Source organism: Hordeum vulgare, chromosome 5H (assembly GCF_904849725.1).
Source record: "Hordeum vulgare subsp. vulgare chromosome 5H, MorexV3_pseudomolecules_assembly, whole genome shotgun sequence".
NCBI classification, from domain to species: domain Eukaryota; kingdom Viridiplantae; phylum Streptophyta; class Magnoliopsida; order Poales; family Poaceae; genus Hordeum; species Hordeum vulgare.
Window position 1 is genome coordinate 583,531,756 of NC_058522.1, and position 19,939 is coordinate 583,551,694.

General features: G+C 44.6%; 1 protein-coding gene and 1 pseudogene across 1 annotated transcript; one reads left to right on the forward strand and one right to left on the reverse strand.

Annotated features, from left to right (window-relative positions):
• The first annotated feature begins 1,222 nt into the window (after positions 1–1,222).
• On the forward strand, positions 1,223–3,148 carry LOC123397455 (annotated as a pseudogene).
• A 1,927-nt stretch (positions 3,149–5,075) lies between these two features.
• On the reverse strand, positions 5,076–12,076 carry LOC123395209 (sucrose nonfermenting 4-like protein). Its single transcript, XM_045090154.1, has 13 exons — positions 11,474–12,076; positions 10,640–10,727; positions 10,142–10,321; positions 9,618–9,752; positions 9,478–9,537; positions 8,630–8,719; positions 7,824–7,955; positions 7,233–7,377; positions 6,965–7,138; positions 6,681–6,744; positions 6,450–6,519; positions 5,831–5,948; positions 5,076–5,746 (listed from the first exon to the last, which is right to left on the reverse strand). Exons 1-13 carry the CDS (start codon positions 11,617–11,619, stop codon positions 5,655–5,657), a joined length of 1,494 nt encoding a protein of 497 aa, XP_044946089.1. The 5' UTR covers positions 11,620–12,076; the 3' UTR covers positions 5,076–5,654.
• Positions 12,077–19,939: the final 7,863 nt, after the last annotated feature.

Consider the following 19,939-nt stretch of genomic DNA (forward strand, 5'->3'; position numbering starts at 1 on the left):
CCACAAAAGTATTGTGTTTCCAATCAATACAATTATAGCATGGATAATAAACGATTATCATGAACAAAGAAATATAATAATAACTAATTATTATTGCCTCTAGGGCATATTTCCAACAGGGTTAGGGTTGGGGGAGACGCTGCCGAGGCCGTTGCGGTGGTGTCGCGTCGAAATAAGTTTCTCCGGGCTCCGTTCGTGATTAGGCGAGGCTTTTGCCTTCGTCTAGGAGCCAGCGGGGTTGGGGATCCCCGGATCTCGTCGAGGTCGCGGGCTATGATGGATGGAGGTCCATTGGCACTCGCCGTTTGGGTCCTCAGCTGGGCGATGGATGTAGGGAGACGAAGACCCTTCTTCTTCCTTGTTGGTATGATTTGCTGTTGTTGTTCTTCTCCTTCCTCTGCGCTGATGCTGGTGGGAGATCCTGCTTTGTCCGGGCGGATGGCCCGGCCGCGGTGCTGGAGCGGTCGGATGACTCGAGTTCTCTTCCTTTCGGAAGGGACACTTTTCGCGGTACTCAAACCAAATATGACGACGGCTGTTGCAGGTGTGTTGGATTGATGTCCATACCCTCTCAGCGCTGGTGTCAAAAAAGGAGGAAGCAGTGTGGCGGCAATTGTACCGTAGTCGAAGATGATGACCTGCTTGCGACTAGTTGCAGATCCTTGTGCTGCAGGGGTCTTCTCTCAAGATTGAGGGATGATGACACAAGGCTCCGGAGATCTTCTTGTTATGGTTGTCTTAGATTCTCTAGGTGTTTATGGTCCTTTGTGTTTGCGTTTCAGCGTGTTTGTATGGGTCTATTTCTTTGTACTGATTCATGATATGAGTGAAAAAACTCTCAAAAGAAAGTCTGGCTCCGACGTTAGAGCAGCTTTAGGGGACACGTCATCGGCCCGTTCAAAAGGAAAGTGAAAATGATAAACTCAAAGAAAATATGTTTTTTCTTTTCTCTCTAATAAAAAAAGATAGCCCGCTTCTTCCGCGAAGATAAAAGAAAGAGAGCAATGCTACATCTACGTAAATGTTTACGTATGTTTACGGGATAGTCTGATTTGGCAATCATTGATTGGATTAAGAGAAGGGTGAGGCCACCTCATCCTTGAAAATCAGGGGGGCATGTTTAGATTAGTTAAAGGTTTAGTAAACATAAGTAAGATTTAGTAGGTCTAGCATTTTTGAAAGAAAAAAGGTGGGCGAGATGAGATGGCACGAAGCATGCAATGCATAGCCGATGCGATACGAAGGCAGCTTCCTCCTCTCCTCTTTGACTCTTGACACGTAGCTTTGCTTCTTCCTCTGCTCTCCGCCCAAACAGAGGAGACGCAAGAAACATAGCTCCCTCGACCACCGGCGATGGTGTGGACGACGGTGCAAGAGCTGGCGGCGGCCGTCGAGGAGCCACCGCGACAGTACCTGGTGCACGAACAAGACCAAGGCCTGCTGGCCGCTGACCAGATGCCGGAGCCCATCCCTCTCATCGATCTCAGCCGGCTGACGGCCGACGACGAAGCCGACAAGCTCCGGGCGGCTCTACAGACCTGGGGCCTCTTCCTGGTGAGCCTCAATTAGTTTCTTCCAACACCACGCAGACGCCGCCCTGATCTCCCTGCCCATGTCACCTCCGCTTCCGGCGAGACCAGATCCGAACCCTACCCCCACGCGCGACGCAGTCGGACGCCTCCGCCCAGCTGGGTGTCGTCACCATGGCGATGAAGAAGCACGGCGACCGGCCCCCTCCCTCCGCCCGCCGCTGCATCTGCATGCTGAAATTATTGAACTCTTCCTGCAATTGCTTAACGCTTCATCAACATCCAGCTCATGATGGGTGCGTCGAGAGACTTCTTCCGGCAACCGTCGGAAGAGAAGGTTGAGTAAATAGGCAATTTTCCGAACTCTCACTCTCCAATAGCATGTGGAAGAGAGACCCTTATAAAGGGGTCCAACTTCTCCTCCACTAGCGGGGTGGGACTAAACTTCCCATCATCTTGTCATGCCACCACCTACATAGGCCCTTGGAGATTTTTCTGAAATTTGTCTTATGGGCCTAAGGCCCATCTCTAATTTCAACAAATACTACTGTATTAGCTTAGTTGCCGAGGAGGAAGATACGGTGAAAAATTCAGAAATTTACTACAAGAAAAGGATATTCAGAGACAGTTCATAGCAGAAACTGGATGAAGAAACCAAGATATTTGTTTGACTAAGCTATTAATTCTAGAGTGTTTCTATGTGCAGGGATGTGCTGCTTGAGTATGCATCAAGAACCAAGAGAATAAGAGACCTCGTCTTTCAATCGATAGCCAAGATCCTGGACCTTGAGGAGGATTACTTTCTCAACCAAATATCAAACAAGGATCCCGGGTTCGCAAGATTCAACTACTACCCTCCGTGTCCACGACCTGACCTCGTGTTGGGCATGAGGCCGCACTCCGATGGCGGTCTCCTTACCATCGTTTTTGTCGACCACGACGTCGGTGGCTTGCAAGTTGAGAGAGACGGGAAATGGTACAATGTTCCAGCCAAGCCTTATTCGTTGGTGATCAACTTGGCTGACTGCATGGAGGTATGAACCTAAGCACTTGCTCTCTCTCTTGAATCATCTATACAATCATCAGTGTACACCGTGTATGCTATTTCATGAATGATAATGTGCTTTGTTGATTTCGTATGCGCAAATGTTCGACGCAGATAATGTGCAACGGAATCTTCAGGAGCCCGGTTCACAGGGTGGTGACGAATGCCGAGAAAGAGAGGCTTTCACTGGCCGTGTTTTATGCTGTGGATGGAGAAACGATGCTGGAGCCAGCGCCTGGTTTGCTGGATGACAGGCGACCGCCAAGATATGGGAAATTCAAGGCCAAGGATTTCGGTCTTTCTTTGGACTGAACATTTCCATCAAAGAAAGAGGTTCACCGAGAACCTGAAAATACAAATTTGATGGTTTTAGTTAGTTTATTTACGGATCTGGAGAATAAAGAGATGGTTTCTCTTCTGTGATTGGGGATTTTATTTATAATACAATCGCCTTTCTTTCTTATAGGCGACTAGCTTCTTCAACGCTTAGCTATCAGCGTGGGGAATATATTTGTGATCTTTTAAAGAGTTGAAAAGAATGCTTTGGTGAAGTATTTGATAGTACATAACATAATTTGGCGCGGGCAACACATTTGATTACGCGGAAGTTGTATTTGCAAAATCTCATATTGTGGTTTCATAGAAAAACAGACTTGACTGGGAACTCCAACATACTTTTCAGCTATTTGGCGAGCTCAAGAAAATATATCTGACAATGAATTCTTTCACATAGTAACAGCGATAACTTTTTTTCGAGAGTACGCAAAATGCATACCATATTTTTATAGAAGGCAGCAAAAAATAAACAAGAAGGTGTGCCGACAGTGCAACCATCGTGACCAACCAAGACACTATCGAGGATTTCAGCGCACAAAGATTGAGTGAAATACATTGACAGAGTTTTACTGCATAAAGACCATGCCATTGCATTTTGAGTAACTGAATTCTAAACTCTTTGGTGAGCTAAAGAAGATCCATCTAGGTAACTGAATTGTAAAAAAAAAAAAAACACAGAGTCATTTCAGTCCGTAATATAAACTGACTCATTTCAGTCCGTAAAGAGCTGGCAACCATAATTTGATAAGAAACTACATAGATGGCAGAGCCTGGCGGTTCTTGTGTTGCAGATCAGCATGGTCCATCTCAGTTGTGATCCAGCAAGGTGCCCATAAACTCTCTCTCATGCTTTAAAATTTACCCCCTCCGTCTCAAAACAAGTGTCTCAAGCTTAATACAATTTTGTACTAAAGCTAGTACAAAGTTGAAACACTTATTTTGAGACAGAGGGAGTACATCATTTGTTGGAGATGCTCTAACGAATGGCGGATGTTGGAGACCACAACGGAAAAGACAGTGTCTTACTCAACAAACTGAGTATTTGGTAATTTTCTTTTCATCAAGCCATTCAGAGAAGGCGGATAACTCAAGAGGATGGATGGATATCAACTGCTTCACTAGGAAAAGCACCATGATTCCTACCACGAGGAAGTGATCTATCAACGGAATGCGGAATCACTCAGCAATTGATGATATGCCATGAGAATATCAAGAGGATTTGCAGCTTTTACAGTCAAGTGAAAACCCGGTAGCCAAGTGGTGCGGCAATCCAAGAGCTCGTAAAAGCTTGTGGCTTGTTGCAACTTGTTGACCACCCATTGCCTTCTTTCGCTAGCACTTCATCTATATGCATTGTCCGCTGAAGTTGAATGGGCAAAGCAAGCGGCTCACCACTACTGCAGATTCCACCTAAGACTGCCATGCTCAATGAAGATGAAGGTGATGATCCAACCGTGCCAACGGAAGATGGGCTTGCTCCGGCCAAGAAGGTGGTTAGGAATCAGGAAAGGGATTGGGAAGAGGAGAAGAAGTAACGAGCAGGGGAGGCGACCAAGATGACCGAGAAGTTCGATGTCGGACGCAATGAGGTGAAGGAGAAAAAGAAAACGGAGAGATTTGGCATCTTCATGGAAAACGCCAAGAGAAGCTTGAGATCAAGGCCACTTCAAGCCTACCGTGCAAGCTTAGTGTAGCGCTTCGCACGAACGGAGAAGGCCTGGCCAACCACATATGGTAGGTAACATTTGGGATCGATGGATGTAAAAAACTGAACATCCAATGCTATTTTTTCAAGCTAACTACATATGTTTGCAACTATAAAATATATATTTGAATTGGTATCGAACTAAATATGTATGTCAAGTGAAGGAAGGAAGCCAAAGCAGGGACGGACAGTTGGTGCATCCGGTTTGATGGCCTCCACTCCTAATCCTGTCCACAAACTCATGGACGTGTCTACCGACATTTGATGGTGTCTATATTGGAATTGCCCTAAAAGTAGGGAAGGTAGGTCAATAACAAATAGCAGGAAAAGACGGTGTCTGAATAAGTGACTGCTGGTATGTTTTCCCATAAGGCCAGGGACACCACACCAGCTGCGCCGCTAGGAGAGAAAGAGGATATACAATGGGTCAAGTTTCTACAGCAAGAGAGAGAAAGCAAAATGAGTTCACAACGGCAGTTGAAACATAAAATGAGGTTTGCAATTGTACACACCCCCAAGGCTACTCACGACTCATGCCAGAATGATTTTTCCTCTAATCCTTCTTCTTCCATGGTTGCATGGCTGCCAATGTTGAGCAAAAACAACGCATGGTAAACATCTTGAAACTGGGCCATCATCATCATCTTCCCCCTTCCCCTCTTTCATGCTAAAAAAGGAAAAGGGCCTCCCTCTAGTAAGTAAACTAGGCACAGAACGGACCGACACCGACCAACTCGGCGGACAGACGACCATCTCTAGCTCCTTGGAGACTAGTCTCGCCAAGCAGCGGAGATCAATCCAATAAAATTTAAAAAGAACAAAAAAGAAGTCACCAGGTATTTTCTCGGTTACGACAGACGGACGGTGAGGGTAGGGTTGGGTTGGCACAATGAAAGGAAAAAAACTTTACAATCTGTTTTGCTACTCTTGTCCAAGAGCAAGCCAGAGAGAGAACTCCATGTTGGCTCCACAATCTCTTTCTTGCATGCTAGCTCTTCTGGCAGCACTTGCCCTGCAATCAACGAAAATACGCCTTTCGCTAGCTCAGCAGCAACTTGAATATGTCGCTCAGCGATATTACGCCTTCCACTCGCTTGCTGCCAGCCTCCACGATGAACACGCGACGCACCCCTGGTGACAGGCACACGAAAATCCGATGAGTCGACGTAGCAAACAATTAATACTCGCGCAGATACACAAAAGAAAAATACTTACCAGGATTAGCCAATCTCTCCATAACCTTCATCAAAGTGTCGGAACGGAGACACATCTGGCATCTTTGCCCGTTGAAAAGTCCAAAAGGTGAATTCGCATCTTGCCCAAGCTGCAAGGCCTGGCCACAGCAGCACAAGAAAAATTTCATACTGCGGTCATAAAACCTGGATGGGTAACAAATTTACAGATGCATAGCTCAAGGAAAAGGATGTTTAAAGTTATATGACATCATGGCAGAACCAGTTCTCCCCTTCAGATGCTGTTTCACTAGTGAGCAGAACCAGTTCTCCCCTTCAGATGTTGTTTCACTAGTGAGGGCTAAACCCACAAGGTAGATCAGTTCTCATTTATCAAACCCACAAGGTAGCATTTTAGGATTTTCTATGGTATGCACAGTTTGGTAGTTTGGATATCAATTCAGATAGAGAAAACAGTAAGGTAACTGTAATTCCAAAAAAGAACTTCAATATGCCTACATTTTTGTTCATTCCCAAAATATCAACACTTAATATAAACAAGTTGCACATAGCAAAAGCCAAAGTCGTTCGACAAATAAACTCAAGCATAAGTTTCAATCTAAAACTTGGTTGAGATAGGCATTTTATGTACTATAGCATACCTGATGAATGGTCATCTCATCTAGGCGTATATGGGTGTAGACCTTGTCTTTTGCTAGAGCTGTGATGTCACTGCACAATGGAAGAAACACAATACATAAGTCACCAGCAAAACTGCAACATACTACCTCTGTAACTAAATATCAAACTGCAAAAACGTCTTATATTTAGTTACAGAGGTAGTAGCAAATAATGCAACCCAAAGAATGTTGTATGTGTGCATGTGTCGGCACCTTCTGGAGTATGTGTCGATCAGCGAGTCGTTATCATCCACAATGGGTATTGAACTAACTCCAGCTGCATGTACAGTTACAGAGTATAAGGTGGATCAGTTATGCATAATTATACAGACAGTGGTTCCATGTCATATGCAATATCAGTTGAATTGTGCTAAACCTCAATAACACAAGAGCTGCCTTAGAATTTGGAGATACAAGTAAAGAGCACCTTTGTTTTGTAATGCATCTCCCAAGCATAGGTATGGGTATGGTTGCAGCAAACAGAACAGAGAACATACCTTGAACCAACAAGTTAAGGGCAGAGCTAAGAGATGTATTAGGCCGCAACATAGCCAATGGATGACCATTGGGTTCACCAGATTTTGGAGCCCAGGTACCCAGCGGAATTGAGCAAACTGGTTGGTTTAGAATCGGCAAACTACCAGTGGAGTTCTTAAAGTATCTACAGATACCTGAAAAGAAGATATTCTGCTAAGCAATCTCAAAATAGGCTGCTTATAGCATCATATTAAAGTCCGATTCATCATAAAGATGCCAAATACTTACATTTCAAAATTCCTGAAAGGGATGCAAGATGCAACAGCTGCGGAAATGATCCATCTGATGACGATGAATAGATGATCGGGACTGTAGAAATACCAGTTTCAAGTATTTTCATGGCAATACCCCTCAAGGATTCATAAGGGGTGGCCTGGACAACAGGAACTCCAGTGTTAGTGCATTGCCACATAAATCATAATGTAACTAAATATGAGGGACCTGGGGATGAACAAGACAAACTGACGGCAAAAGTATTAACAATCAAATTTTAAGTGATTGAAATAAATTCATGCTAAGCAGCTGATTTGCATCTTCCTTAAAACACTTACTCGAACAAATGGGTCACAAAACTCAAGGACAGTTTAAAACAAAGGTTAAAATTTAAATGTGTGCACTAAATGGTTGGTGGCAAAAGGGGTTGTCACTTCTCAGTGACTACTTCCAACTACGACTCGCCAAATGAAATTAAATCAAAAGGTATGATTTCATTTTTAGACAATAGGCATGCAAAAGGTTATCATTTTAGACTATAGGAAAGCATAACTGGTCAAATTAATACCAATAAGTCTGTCAAGCCAGATGTAGGTACCAACTTACATGCACCAGATGCTGATTTGATCTAAGTTGTCCATCATTTCTTCCATAAGTTTGCCGCTTAGCCTCTTTCCACGCAGATATAGTGTGTGTTTCAAGCTGTTCCTCTGTCAGGTTGGAACCATGCGTTTCCAGCTGCAACAAAAACAAGATGTTACAAAATAATTTAGCAAAAATACCTAATAAAGGTTATTTCTGGAAAATACATGATAAGAAACTAGAAGTTATCAAGTAAACAAAACGAGAGGCATGATTGTTCATTGGCACACAGGGTGTTGCAATTGTTAAAAACATAGTGTGCAAAACTGTCACCCACAAACACGGGTTCCCTGGCCTGGCCTAGGGAACAGCATCGGTGGATAAGGATAACCTGTTAGTGGTAGGCACTAACAGTTTTGTACAACGGCTAGCAACAAAAAACGCACATGAAAATTGACCATTCACAACTTAAGTAAATACTTTCATACTCCCTACTTAGGGTAGCCAGTAAAGGGTTAACCCCCCACCCCCCCACCCCCCACACCAGCTCTACCTCCGCAAAGACGGTAATAACACCTGAAGAATTCAGCTCGAAGCAAGCGTCTTGATTCACAAAGTTCTTAAACTGTCATAGTGGAAGATTGTTTGAAATAAACAGTATGGCACCACCCACAACAATATATTAGTGAAGTACACATCCAGGACATTTTGCCTCTACTACAGTCTACAGAGTACATGAATGACACATCACACAAGTAAAGCAACTATCAACAGGGTCAAATAATACAACAAAAGCTAAGAAGAAAAGAGTAAATGCTGAAACAGATTACCTCTCTCAATATAAGTATAAAATCCAGTGGGCTCAGAAGGCCAACAAACTGACCCCTGATTGAATCCCACAGAGGAGCCACAGGAATCCCCTGCAAAGTGCACTATTCAGTATATGTTCTCACAACATGCCAGTAACTTCAATACATGATAAAAGCAACAATGGATTATCAAGATGCCAGAGATGCTGGATCACAGAAAAGATAAATAATTTACGTTTCTAACCTTGCAGACCAGGACACAACTATTAGCTAAGAAACTAACCCCAGTGCCTAGAATGATCCACACACCAATAAGCAATAACTGGGGTCGCTAGTGAAATAAGATAAATTTTACTAACAAAGGGCAGCCAATGCTTACAATCAGCTATGAACGGTATTGAGCCGTACACTTGTATTAGCACAATATAGTAGTATAATTTTAAAACATGAACAAGTAATATTCAGTTTCCACTCAATTCCTTAGAAGTAAATCCATATGCCAGCATTTACAAAAATGTACGTCACTGTCTCAATTCTCCCAATTCTATGTCCCAATGCAATTATGAACAGCTAAGCATCATATGGTACAAGTATTAGATCCTGAGATGCAGGCAAAGATAGATAGAAGGGCAGCCCGGTGCAAGTAGCTCCCGCTTGCGCAGGGTCCAGGGAAGGGTCCAAAGATAGATTGTTGTGAAAAAAACATACTGTTTACTAGTAAAGAGAGTAGGAGTGAAGTAATTTCTTTTTCTTATGTACAGAATCTAATTCGTGTAAATTTAGATAGGAGATATAAAGCAAAGTGAAGAGCAATTTAGCATGTCTCCCACAGACCAAACAATGCAGCTCTAGAAGGTAAGATTTCATACCTGTTCATGGAGAATATGGAAAGATTGCTTCACAGGTAAATTAATGTCCAGAGCAATGACCTGGATTGAAAAGGTATAATGTTATAAAATAAACCTCTCTATTGATAGCGCTCATATGAGAGCAGCTGGGTTGCCCCTACCTTTCCAGAATCTGGTAGTAGGTCATAGCCTATATGCGCATTCAGATACTCAGCAACACGACACCTAGAGATCTGTATAGCAGCCTCTGAGATTCTTGGAGAACCTTCCTGAAGGGCACCATCCGACAACGAACCCTAAGGTAAAGACAAGGTCATTGTTACGTCAATTTCATCCCTACTCCATAACTAAATATTCTATTTACCTTCAACAAAGAAATTAGTAGAATCCCAAAACAGAGAACTACCATATAACCACCATTCCATGGGTACATGAACTTTAGAATGCAAATAACAAGATATATTGGCGCAAGTATTGCTTTCTATAGATTATCCAAGAATATGAAGTACAGATAACACTTGTCTCCTGTGCAGATAATATTTTCCAAGAGGCCGTAACACTGAAATGGTTACACATTAGGTATGCATACAAATATGTCACCATAACATTTCAAGTAAGCTTAGAGGACAGCAATAAAAAGAACAGGTAGACTACATAGTGTGGCTGTTCACTCACAACTACTTACCATTCGTTGAGAACTTTCACCGTCCACATCCATCCTGCTCCCAGGTGTAATGGGGCTCAGTACAGTATTTATGTGGTCAAATTCCCTTGTCAAGTATAAAGTGTTTACCACCCCATACTCTCCTGTTATAGTAGGTTGCCCCTCGTCATGCCTCCACTGCCCGTCCACGTTGAACTTGTACTGTGTAAAAATAACCAAGCAAGAAGGTTCTTACACTAGAAATTCCATTGCATATATGCCGTGCATGATTCATTAGATGTCAAAAAGTGACATTACACATGAGATAAAAAAAATAAGCTAGTTACATGTACAAATGCAGCCAATATTATATCATGTGCACATCAAGAAAAGAAGCATTGTGCTGGACAAACGCTAAAACAGCAACCTTAGAAAGCTGAATGGCGATTTTAACACAGGAAATAAATCTCAGCATATACCAACTAATTGGCAAAGGTAAGCACACAACAGTTTTAGTTAGCACGGGATAAAGAAGGGAACCTGATAAATCCCTGGAGGTAAGCTGCAGATAGCTTGAAATACAGTGGGGCAACCTTCGACTGGAGACATCGGCAAATGCTCTGACCACCTACGACAAAATTGGGGGTCAAGGTTCATAAAAAACAACATCATGGGTTTTCAAAATAAGTAATCGACAGAAAACAAATTCCCTTTGTGCGTTTTCCTGAACGGGGAACATGTGCAATTTTGTTCCACTTTGGAAATTCCATTTGGTTCCGTGTGCTAACAAGACTGGACCGTATGCGAACTTCTGTTGTCGTGGCGCTACCTGCCACAGACAACCGCTAAGGCGGGAAGATGCACCTTCAGATTCACCCACATGTGAACTTAACAACTAAGACGCCCAACGGTCGAATCCATGCATTGCACCCAGATATAAGCCGTAGTACGTACATATCTGAACAAGAAAATATATCTACAGTCCCCCTAGGCCCTAGAAACAGAGCAGGGAGATAATCTATCCATCATTAATTATCCAATCAAACACAAGATAAGATAGGACTTTAGGCCATCAAATTTGTATCTCCTAGACATATCAATCAAGTGAGCAACATTTAATAAATATAATCATACACCCTTTGGAAACGAAACTGCAGCGTCCCTACAGTAGTAACTGATGATGCAGTTGAAACGGCTGTGGGCAGTGGAGAATCCGTTTCCCCAGTTCCAGTGAGCGAGCATAATAATTGCAGAATAAATACGCGGCGGTCAACCATGAGAAAAGGTGTGCTCAGTAATCACTGGAGATATGATGACAGGATACAGATAGAGATGGAGATGGAGATGGAGTGGGGAGATGGATAAATAGCGGACCTGGTGAAGGAGCCGGAGAGGAAGACCCTCTTACCGCCATGGGGCCACACGAAGCGGGTGGGGACGGCCGGGCCGCCGGCGCTGACACCGACGCCGCCGCCGGCGGCGGAGGCGTCGTGGGCGGGATCCGCGCCGTGCGAAAACATCCGTCTCCTGCTGGCCGTCGCGCCACGCGACGACTAGATCGGCCGAGCGAGCAAACCCTAGAGCGGCTGAGCTGCCGCTGCTGCTTCTACCCTAGGACGGGCGCGAGACGGACGGGGCCCCTCCACGCGGGCTCGCCCACGCGACGGCTCCCCTCCCCAAGCGCGTGCGGGCGAGAGAGAGAGGGAGGGAGGGATGGAGGGAGGGACAGAGATCACCCGCGCAGGCCCGCTCCCACCGGCATCTCCCTCGGTCTGTCCGTCCGTGCGAATCGGGGGCGGCGGGTCGGGATCTCGGGGCGGCGGCGATGGCGGTGGGGCGGCGCGGCGGGGGATCCGGAGATGCGGTGAGGGCGGAGGAGGAGGAGGAGGAGGAGATGGGGACGGAGGAGGAGAGGAAAGGTTGAAAAGGAGACCTAGCGGGCGGGCACGAGGATCTTCTGCGCGCTCCTGCCCTCACTCCACGCAAGGTCCAGCTCACACCCTCCCTCCCTTACCTTCTTCCCTCCTCTCCCTTACCTTCTTCCCCCACCTTCCGCCTAATCTAACCTGTCGATTTCTCGCAAGCTCCTCCCCGGGCCCGCTTTCCTCGTCCGGTCGCCGTGCAAAGGGTATTGTGGGTCTGAGGCGAAGATCGGGTGAGGAGGCTCTGGATCTGAGGCGACGGCGGCGTTTGGTTCTCCGGACCGTCGAGGGCGCGCGCGGGGTTTTATAGACGGTGCGGTTGGAGGGACTCTGGAAAACAGGAAGCGCTTGTGTTGCGGGGATGACGGATTTAATGCGGCGGTATCGGTTTCGTATATCGCGTTATAAAGAACGGGGGCGCGAATTAGGCACGAGCGGACAAAAACGGCATCCCGAAGAAAAATACTCGAGATGGGAGGTGGACGGCAAGGGAAAGGAGTGATGTGGGGAAAGATTTGGTTGGGTAACACCAAGAGTGACGTTACTGTGGATCAGCGCTGAAGGCGGGGCGAAAGGATCGAGGAAATAGATGAGGGTGTCGAAACGATTTGGTTAAGATGGAACAAATCGTGTATGTGATTTATGGAAACATCAAATATCATTTTGGCACCCTTAACTGTTTCATGGATCCTCCCCCGCCTTCGTCACGGGTCCATAGTAACGTCACTATTGGTGTTAACTGTCCATATCTTTCCCCCACATCACCACATCCCCTTGTCATCCACCTACCATTTCCAATATTTTTCTCTAGGAGGCCGTTTTTGTTTGTTCGTCCTTAATTCACATCTTCCTTCTTTATAACGCGACATACGAAACGGATATTGTCGCATTAAAATCGTTTTCTCCACAATGTAAGTGTTCCATGTTTTCAAAAGTACCTCTAGTCGTGTCGTCTACAAAACCCACGTGCACGCTCTCGGCACCCTGGAGAACCAAAAAAAACGTCATCGCCTTAGGTCCACTGTCTCCTAGTCTAATCTTTTTCGGGCATCCATAGTGGTGATCATTGGCGCGATGATCAGTCTCCTCATGACGGTGTAATACACCAGGGGTGGCTCGCCAACAAGGAGCCCAGAGGCGGGCCTACCAAGGAGCTTGTTAGGCCCATTGCACACATAATGACGGGAGGGAGTCTAGAGGAAGGGAAAAGTGTTCCATTATAAGCTTGATCCCCAAGTTGATTGCGGCGGTGACTAGATTGCATCTCCTTTGGTAAAGCCCTAGCATCCATCATGTATATAAGGCGAGGCTAAGGGGTTCTCATGTATATAAGGCGAGGCTAAGGGGTTCTCGTTCTCATCTACTCTTTCATACAACAACTCTTGGTAGCATCTCATTTATCCCATTGTAAACTATCGCACGAGGTATTTCACCATTAATGAATAACAAAAAGTAGGGCGTGAAGTTAGATTAGATCCCAAAAATCATATAAAAGTGCACCAAAACCATATAAAATCATTGTAAACATGGCATTATTACTTCATGAATTATAGATACATTAAAGACGTATCATAGTCCTTCTCCAACAAGTTGTGATGACAACACTAGTAGGAACATTTTCAAGTTTACAGCCCCGACCATACCCACCACAAACGTGCAACAACAATCCTGGGGCTCACAAACCCTCATCTTCCGGCCTCCAGGCCGTGATACGTCTCCAACGTATCTATAATCTTTGATTGTTTCATGTTGTTATATTATCATTCTTGGATGTTTTATGATCATTTTATAACAACTTTATATCATTTTTTGGGACTAACCTATTGACATAGTGCCTAGTGCCAGTTGTTATTTTTTCTTCTTCATAGCAAATCAGTATGAGATGAAGTCCAAATGCCACAAAATTTTATGGAGATTATTTTTGGATCACAAGGAAACTTGGGAGCCAAGGATGATCATCATAGGAGGCCCAGGTGGCCCACTTGGCACCACGGCGCGCCCAGGGCCCCTAGCGCGGCCTGGTGGCTAGTGGGGTCCTCGGGCGCCTCCTCCATCGTCTGTGAGCTCTATAAATACCCCAATATTTCATAAACCCTAGAGGAGTAGACGAAAAATCATTTCAGTTGCTGCAAGTTCTAGAAGCCACGAATTCCAATCTAGAGCCCGTTTCGGAGAGGAACACGATCATGGAGGGGTTCATCATCCTCATTTGTGCTCCCCCAATGATGCTAGTGTTGGAAATATGCCCTAGAGGCAATAATAAAATGGTTATTATCATATTTCCTTGTTCATGATAATCGTCTATCGTTCATGCTATAATTGTATTAACAGGAAACAGTAATACATGTGTGAATGAATAGATCACAATGTGTCCCTAGCAAGCCTCTAGTTGGCTAGCTCGTTAGTCAATAGATGATCATGGTTTCCTGATCATGGACATTGGATGTCATTGATAACGGGATCACATCATTGGGAGAATGATGTTGGAAATATGCCCTAGAGGCAATAATAAATTAGTTATTATTATATTTCTTAGTTCATGATAATCGTTTATTATCCATGCTATAATTGTATTGATTGGAAACACAATACTTGTGTGGATACATAGACAAAACACTGTCCCTAGTAAGCCTCTAGTTGACTAGCTCGTTGATCAAAGATGGTCAAGGTTTCCTAGCCATAGGCAAGTGTTGTCACTTGATAACGGGATCACATCATTAGGAGAATCATGTGATGGACTAGACCCAAACTAATAGACGTAGCATGTTGATCGTGTCATTTTGTTGCTACTGTTTTCTGCGTGTCAAGTATTTATTCCTATGACCATGAGATCATATAACTCACTGACACCGGAGGAATGCTTTGTGTGTATCAAACGTCGCAACGTAACTGGGTGACTATAAAGATGCTCTACAGGTATCTCCGAAGGTGTTAGTTGAGTTAGTATGGATCAAGACTGGGATTTGTCACTCCGTGTGACGGAGAGGTATCTCGGGGCCCACTCGGTAATACAACATCACACACAAGCCTTGCAAGCAATGTAACTTAGTGTAAGTTGCGGGATCTTGTATTACGGAACGAGTAAAGAGACTTGCCGGTAAACGAGATTGAAATAGGTATGCGGATACTGACGATCGAATCTCGGGCAAGTAACATACCGAAGGACAAAGGGAATGACATACGGGATTATACGAATCCTTGGCACTGAGGTTCAAACGATAAGATCTTCGTAGAATATGTAGGATCCAATATGGGCATCCAGGTCCCGCTGTTGGATATTGACCGAGGAGTCTCTCGGGTCATGTCTACATAGTTCTCGAACCCGCAGGGTCTGCACACTTAAGGTTCGACGTTGTTTTATGCGTATTTGAGTTATATGGTTGGTTACCGAATGTTGTTCGGAGTCCCGGATGAGATCACGGATGTCACGAGGGTTTCCGGAATGGTCCGGAAACGAAGATTGATATATAGGATGACCTCATTTGGTTACCGGAAGGTTTTCGTGCATTACCGGAAAAGTTTCGGGCTCATCGGTAGTGTACCGGGAGTGCCGGGAGGGGTGCCAGGGACCATCGGGAGGGGTGTCACGCCCCAAGGGGTCTCATGGGCTATGGGAAGAGATAAACCAGCCCCTAGTGGGCTGGAATAAGTTCCCACTAAGGCCCATAAGGTTTGAGAAGGAAAAAACACAAGGTGGAAAGAGTTTCCAAGTGGGAAGGTGGAATCCTACTCCAAGTAGGATTGGAGTAGGACTCCTCCACCTCCAATTTCGGCCAAACCTTTAGGTTTTGAGGCTGCCTCCTCCCCTCCCTCCCACCTATATATACGGAGGTTTTAGGGCTGATTTGAGACGATTTTCTCACGGCTGCCCGACCACATACCTCCATAGTTTTTCCTCTAGATCGCGTTTCTGCGGAGCTCGGGCGGAGCCCTGCTGAGACAAGATCATCACCAACCTCCGGAGCGCCGTCACGCTGTCGGAGAACTCTTCTACCTCTCCGTCTCTCTTGCTGGATCAAGAAGGCCGAGATCATCGTCGAGCTGTACGTGTGCTGAACGCGGAGGTGCCGTCCGTTCGGTACTAGATCGTGGGACTGATCGCGGGATTGTTCGCGGGGTGGATCGAGGGACGTGAGGACGTTCCACTACATCAACCGCGTTCTCTAACGCTTCTGCTGTACGATCTACGAGGGTACGTAGATCACTCATCCCCTCTCGTAGATGGACATCACCATGATAGGTCTTCGTGCGCGTAGGAAAATTTTTGTTTCCCATGCGACGTTCCCCAACAGTGGCATCATGAGCTAGGTTCATGCGTAGATGTCTTCTCGAGTAGAACACAAAAGTTTTTGTGGGCGGTGATGTGCGTTTTGCTGCCCTCCTTAGTCTTTTCTTGATTCCGCGGTATTGTTGGATTGAAGCGGCTTGGACCGACATTACTCGTACGCTTACGAGAGACTGGTTTCATCGTTACGAGTAATCCCCCCCTTTGCTCAAAGATGACTGGCAAGTGACGGTTTCTCCAACTTTAGTTGAATCGGATTTGACCGAGGAGGTCCTTGGATGAGGTTAAATAGCAACTCATATATCTCCGTTGTGGTGTTTGCGTAAGTAAGATGCGATCCTACTAGATACCCTTGGTCACCACGTAAAACATGCAACAACAAAATTAGAGGACGTCTAACTTGTTTTTGCAGGGTATGATTGTGATGTGATATGGCCAACGATGTGATGTGATATATTGGATGTATGAGATGATCATGTTGTAATAGAAATATCGACTTGCACGTCGATGGTACGGCAACCGGCAGGAGCCATAGGGTTGTCTTTATACTAACATATGTGCTTGCAGATGCGTTTACTATTTTGCTAGGATGTAGCTTTAGTATTAATAGCATAAGTAGCACGACAACCCCGATGGCAACACGTTGATGGATGATCATGGTGTGGCGCTGGTGACAAGAAGATCGTGCCGGTGCTTTGGTGATGGAGATCAAGAAGCACGTGATGATGGCCATATCATGTCACTTATGAATTGCATGTGATGTTAATCCTTTTATGCACCTTGTTTTGCTTAGAACGACGGTAGCATTATGAGGTGATCTCTCACTAAAATTTCAAGACGAAATTGTGTTCTCCCCGACTGTGCACCGTTGCGACAGTTCTTCGTTTCGAGACACCACGTGATGATCGGGTGTGATAGACTCAACGTTCACATACAACGGGTGCAAAACAGTTGCACACGCAGAACACTCGGGTTAAGCTTGACGAGCCTAGCATGTGCAGACATGGCCTCGGAACACGTGAGACCGAAAGGTCGAGCATGAATCGTATAGTTGATATGATTAGCATAGGGATGCTTACCACTGAAACTATTCTCGACTCACGTGATGATCGGACTTGAGATAGTGGATTTGGATCATGTACCACTCAAATGACTAGAGAGATGTACTCTTTGAGTGGGAGTTCTTAAGTAATATGATTAATTGAACTAATTGTCATGAACATAGTCTAATGGTCTTTGCGAATTACGATGTAGCTTGCGCTATAGCTCTACTGTTTTTTTATGTTCCTAGAGAAAATTTAGTTGAAAATTGATAGTAGCAACCTTTGCAGACTGAGTCTGTAAAACCGAGGATTGTCCTCGTTGCTGCGCAGAAGGCTTATGTCCTTAATGCACCACTCGGTGTGCTGCACCTCGAGCGTCGTCTGTGGATGCTGTGAACATCCGACATACACGTTTCTGATGACTACACGATAGTTCAGTGCAAAGTACTTAATGGCTTAGAAGCAAGGCACCGAAAACGTTTTAAAACGTCACGGAACATAAGTGATGTTCTAAAGAGATGAAATTGTGATTTCATGCTTGTGCCCTTGTTAAGAGGTACGAGACCTCCAACAAGATTCTTTGACCACAAAGTAAAGGAGAAAAGCTCAATCGTTGAGCGTGTGCTCAGATTATCTGAGTACGACAATCACTCGAATCGAGTGGGAGCTAATCTTCCAGATGAGATAGTGATGGTTCTCCAAAATCACTGCCACCAAGCTTTGAGAGCTTCGTGATGAACTATAACATATCAAGGATAGATACAATGATCCTTGAGCGATTCGCGATGTTTAACACTGCGAAAGTAGAAATCAAGAAGGAGCATCAATAGTTGATGGTTTGAAAAACCACTAAGTTTCAAGAAAGGGGAGGGCTAGAAGGGATACTTCGTGAAACGGCAAAACAGTTGCTGCGCTAATGAAGAGACCCAAGATTGAACCCAAACCCGAGACTAAGTGCTTCTGTAATAAGGGGAACAGTCACTGAGGCGGAGCAACTCTAGATACTTGGGAGATAAGAAGGCTGGCAAAAGTCGAGAGAAGTATATTTGATATACATAATGTTGATGTGTACTTTACTAGTACTCATAGTAGCACGAGGGTATTGGATACCGGTTCGGTTGCTAAGTGATTAGTAACGCGAAATGAAAGCTACGGCATAAGCGGAGACTAGCTAAAGGCGAGGTGACGATACGTGTTGGAAGTGTTTCCAAGGTTGATATGATCAAACGTCACACGCCCCCTCTACCATCGGGATTGGTGTTGAACCTAAATAATTGTTATTTGGTGCTTGCGTTAAGCATGAACATGATTGGATCGTGTTTATTGCAATACGATCATTCATTCAAAAAGAATAATGGTTACTCTATTTGCTTGAATAATCACCTTCAATGTTTTATTGAATCTCGATTGTAGTGTTACACATTGGTGCCAAAAGATACGAGTTAAATGATGATAGTACCACTTACTTGTGGCACTGCCGCTTGAGTCATGTTAGTATATAAATTGCATGAAGAGGCTCCATGCTGATGGATCTTTACTCACCTGATTTCGAATCACTAGTGACATGCAAATCATACCACATGAGCAAGGCCTTGTTTTCATTGAGATGAAACAAGATAGTAACTTGTTGGAAGTGATACATTTTGATGTATGCAGTCCAGTGAGTGCTGAGGCACGCAGTGGATATCATTATGTTCTTACTTCACTGACGACTTGAGTAGATACAGGAGTATTTACTTAATGAATCACAAGTCTGAAATATTGAAAAGTTCAATTCTGTTTCAGAGTGAAAGTTCGTCGTAACAAGAGGATAAACTGTCTACGATATGATCATAGAAATGAATATCTGAGTTGCGAGTTTTTGGTACACAGTTAAGACAATGTGGAAATTGTTTCACAGTTCGTGCCACCTGGAACATCATGGTGTGATGATGTGTCTGAACGTCATAGCCACGCACTATTTAGTATGGTGCATGCTGTGATGTCTCTTATCGAATTACCACTATCGTTTATGGGTTATGCATTAGAGACAACCACATTCACTTTAAATAGGGCACCGCGTATTTCCGTTGAGATGACACAGTATAGACTGAGGTTTAGAGAAATCTAAACTGTCGTTTCTTGAAAATTTGGGGCTTCGAAACTTATGTGAAAAAGTTTCAGTCTGATAAGCTCGAACCCAAAGCGGATAAATGCATCTTCATAGGATATCCAAAACAGTTGGGTACATCTCCTATCTCAGATCCAAAAGCAAAGTGTTTGCTTCTAGAAACGGATCCTTTCTCGAGAAAAGGTTTCTCTCGAAAGAATTGAGTGGGAGGGTAGTAGAACTTGATGAGGTTATTAAAACCATCACTTCAACCAGTGTGTAGCAGGGCATAGGAAGTTGTTCCTGTGGCGCCTACACTAATTGAAGTGGAAGCTGATGATGGTGATCATTGAGCTTCGAATCAAGTTACTACAAACCTCGTAGGTCGACAAGGTCGCGTACTGCTGCAGAGCAGTACGGTAACCCTGTCTTGGAGGTCATGTTGTTGAGCAACAGTGAACCTACGAGTTATGGAGAAAGCGATGGTGGGCCCAGATTCCG

Excerpts from the sequence above, each read along its gene's own strand:
- LOC123395209 (XM_045090154.1), bottom strand. The coding sequence starts at position 11,619 with ATGTTTTCGCACGGCGCGGATCCCGCCCACGACGCCTCCGCCGCCGGC. Across the intron at positions 8,720-9,477 it reads TCCATATTCTCCATGAACAG|GGGATTCCTGTGGCTCCTCT; the intron begins GTATGAAATCTT and ends TGCACTTTGCAG. Across the intron at positions 7,956-8,629 it reads TTATACTTATATTGAGAGAG|CTGGAAACGCATGGTTCCAA; the intron begins GTAATCTGTTTC and ends TTTTTGTTGCAG.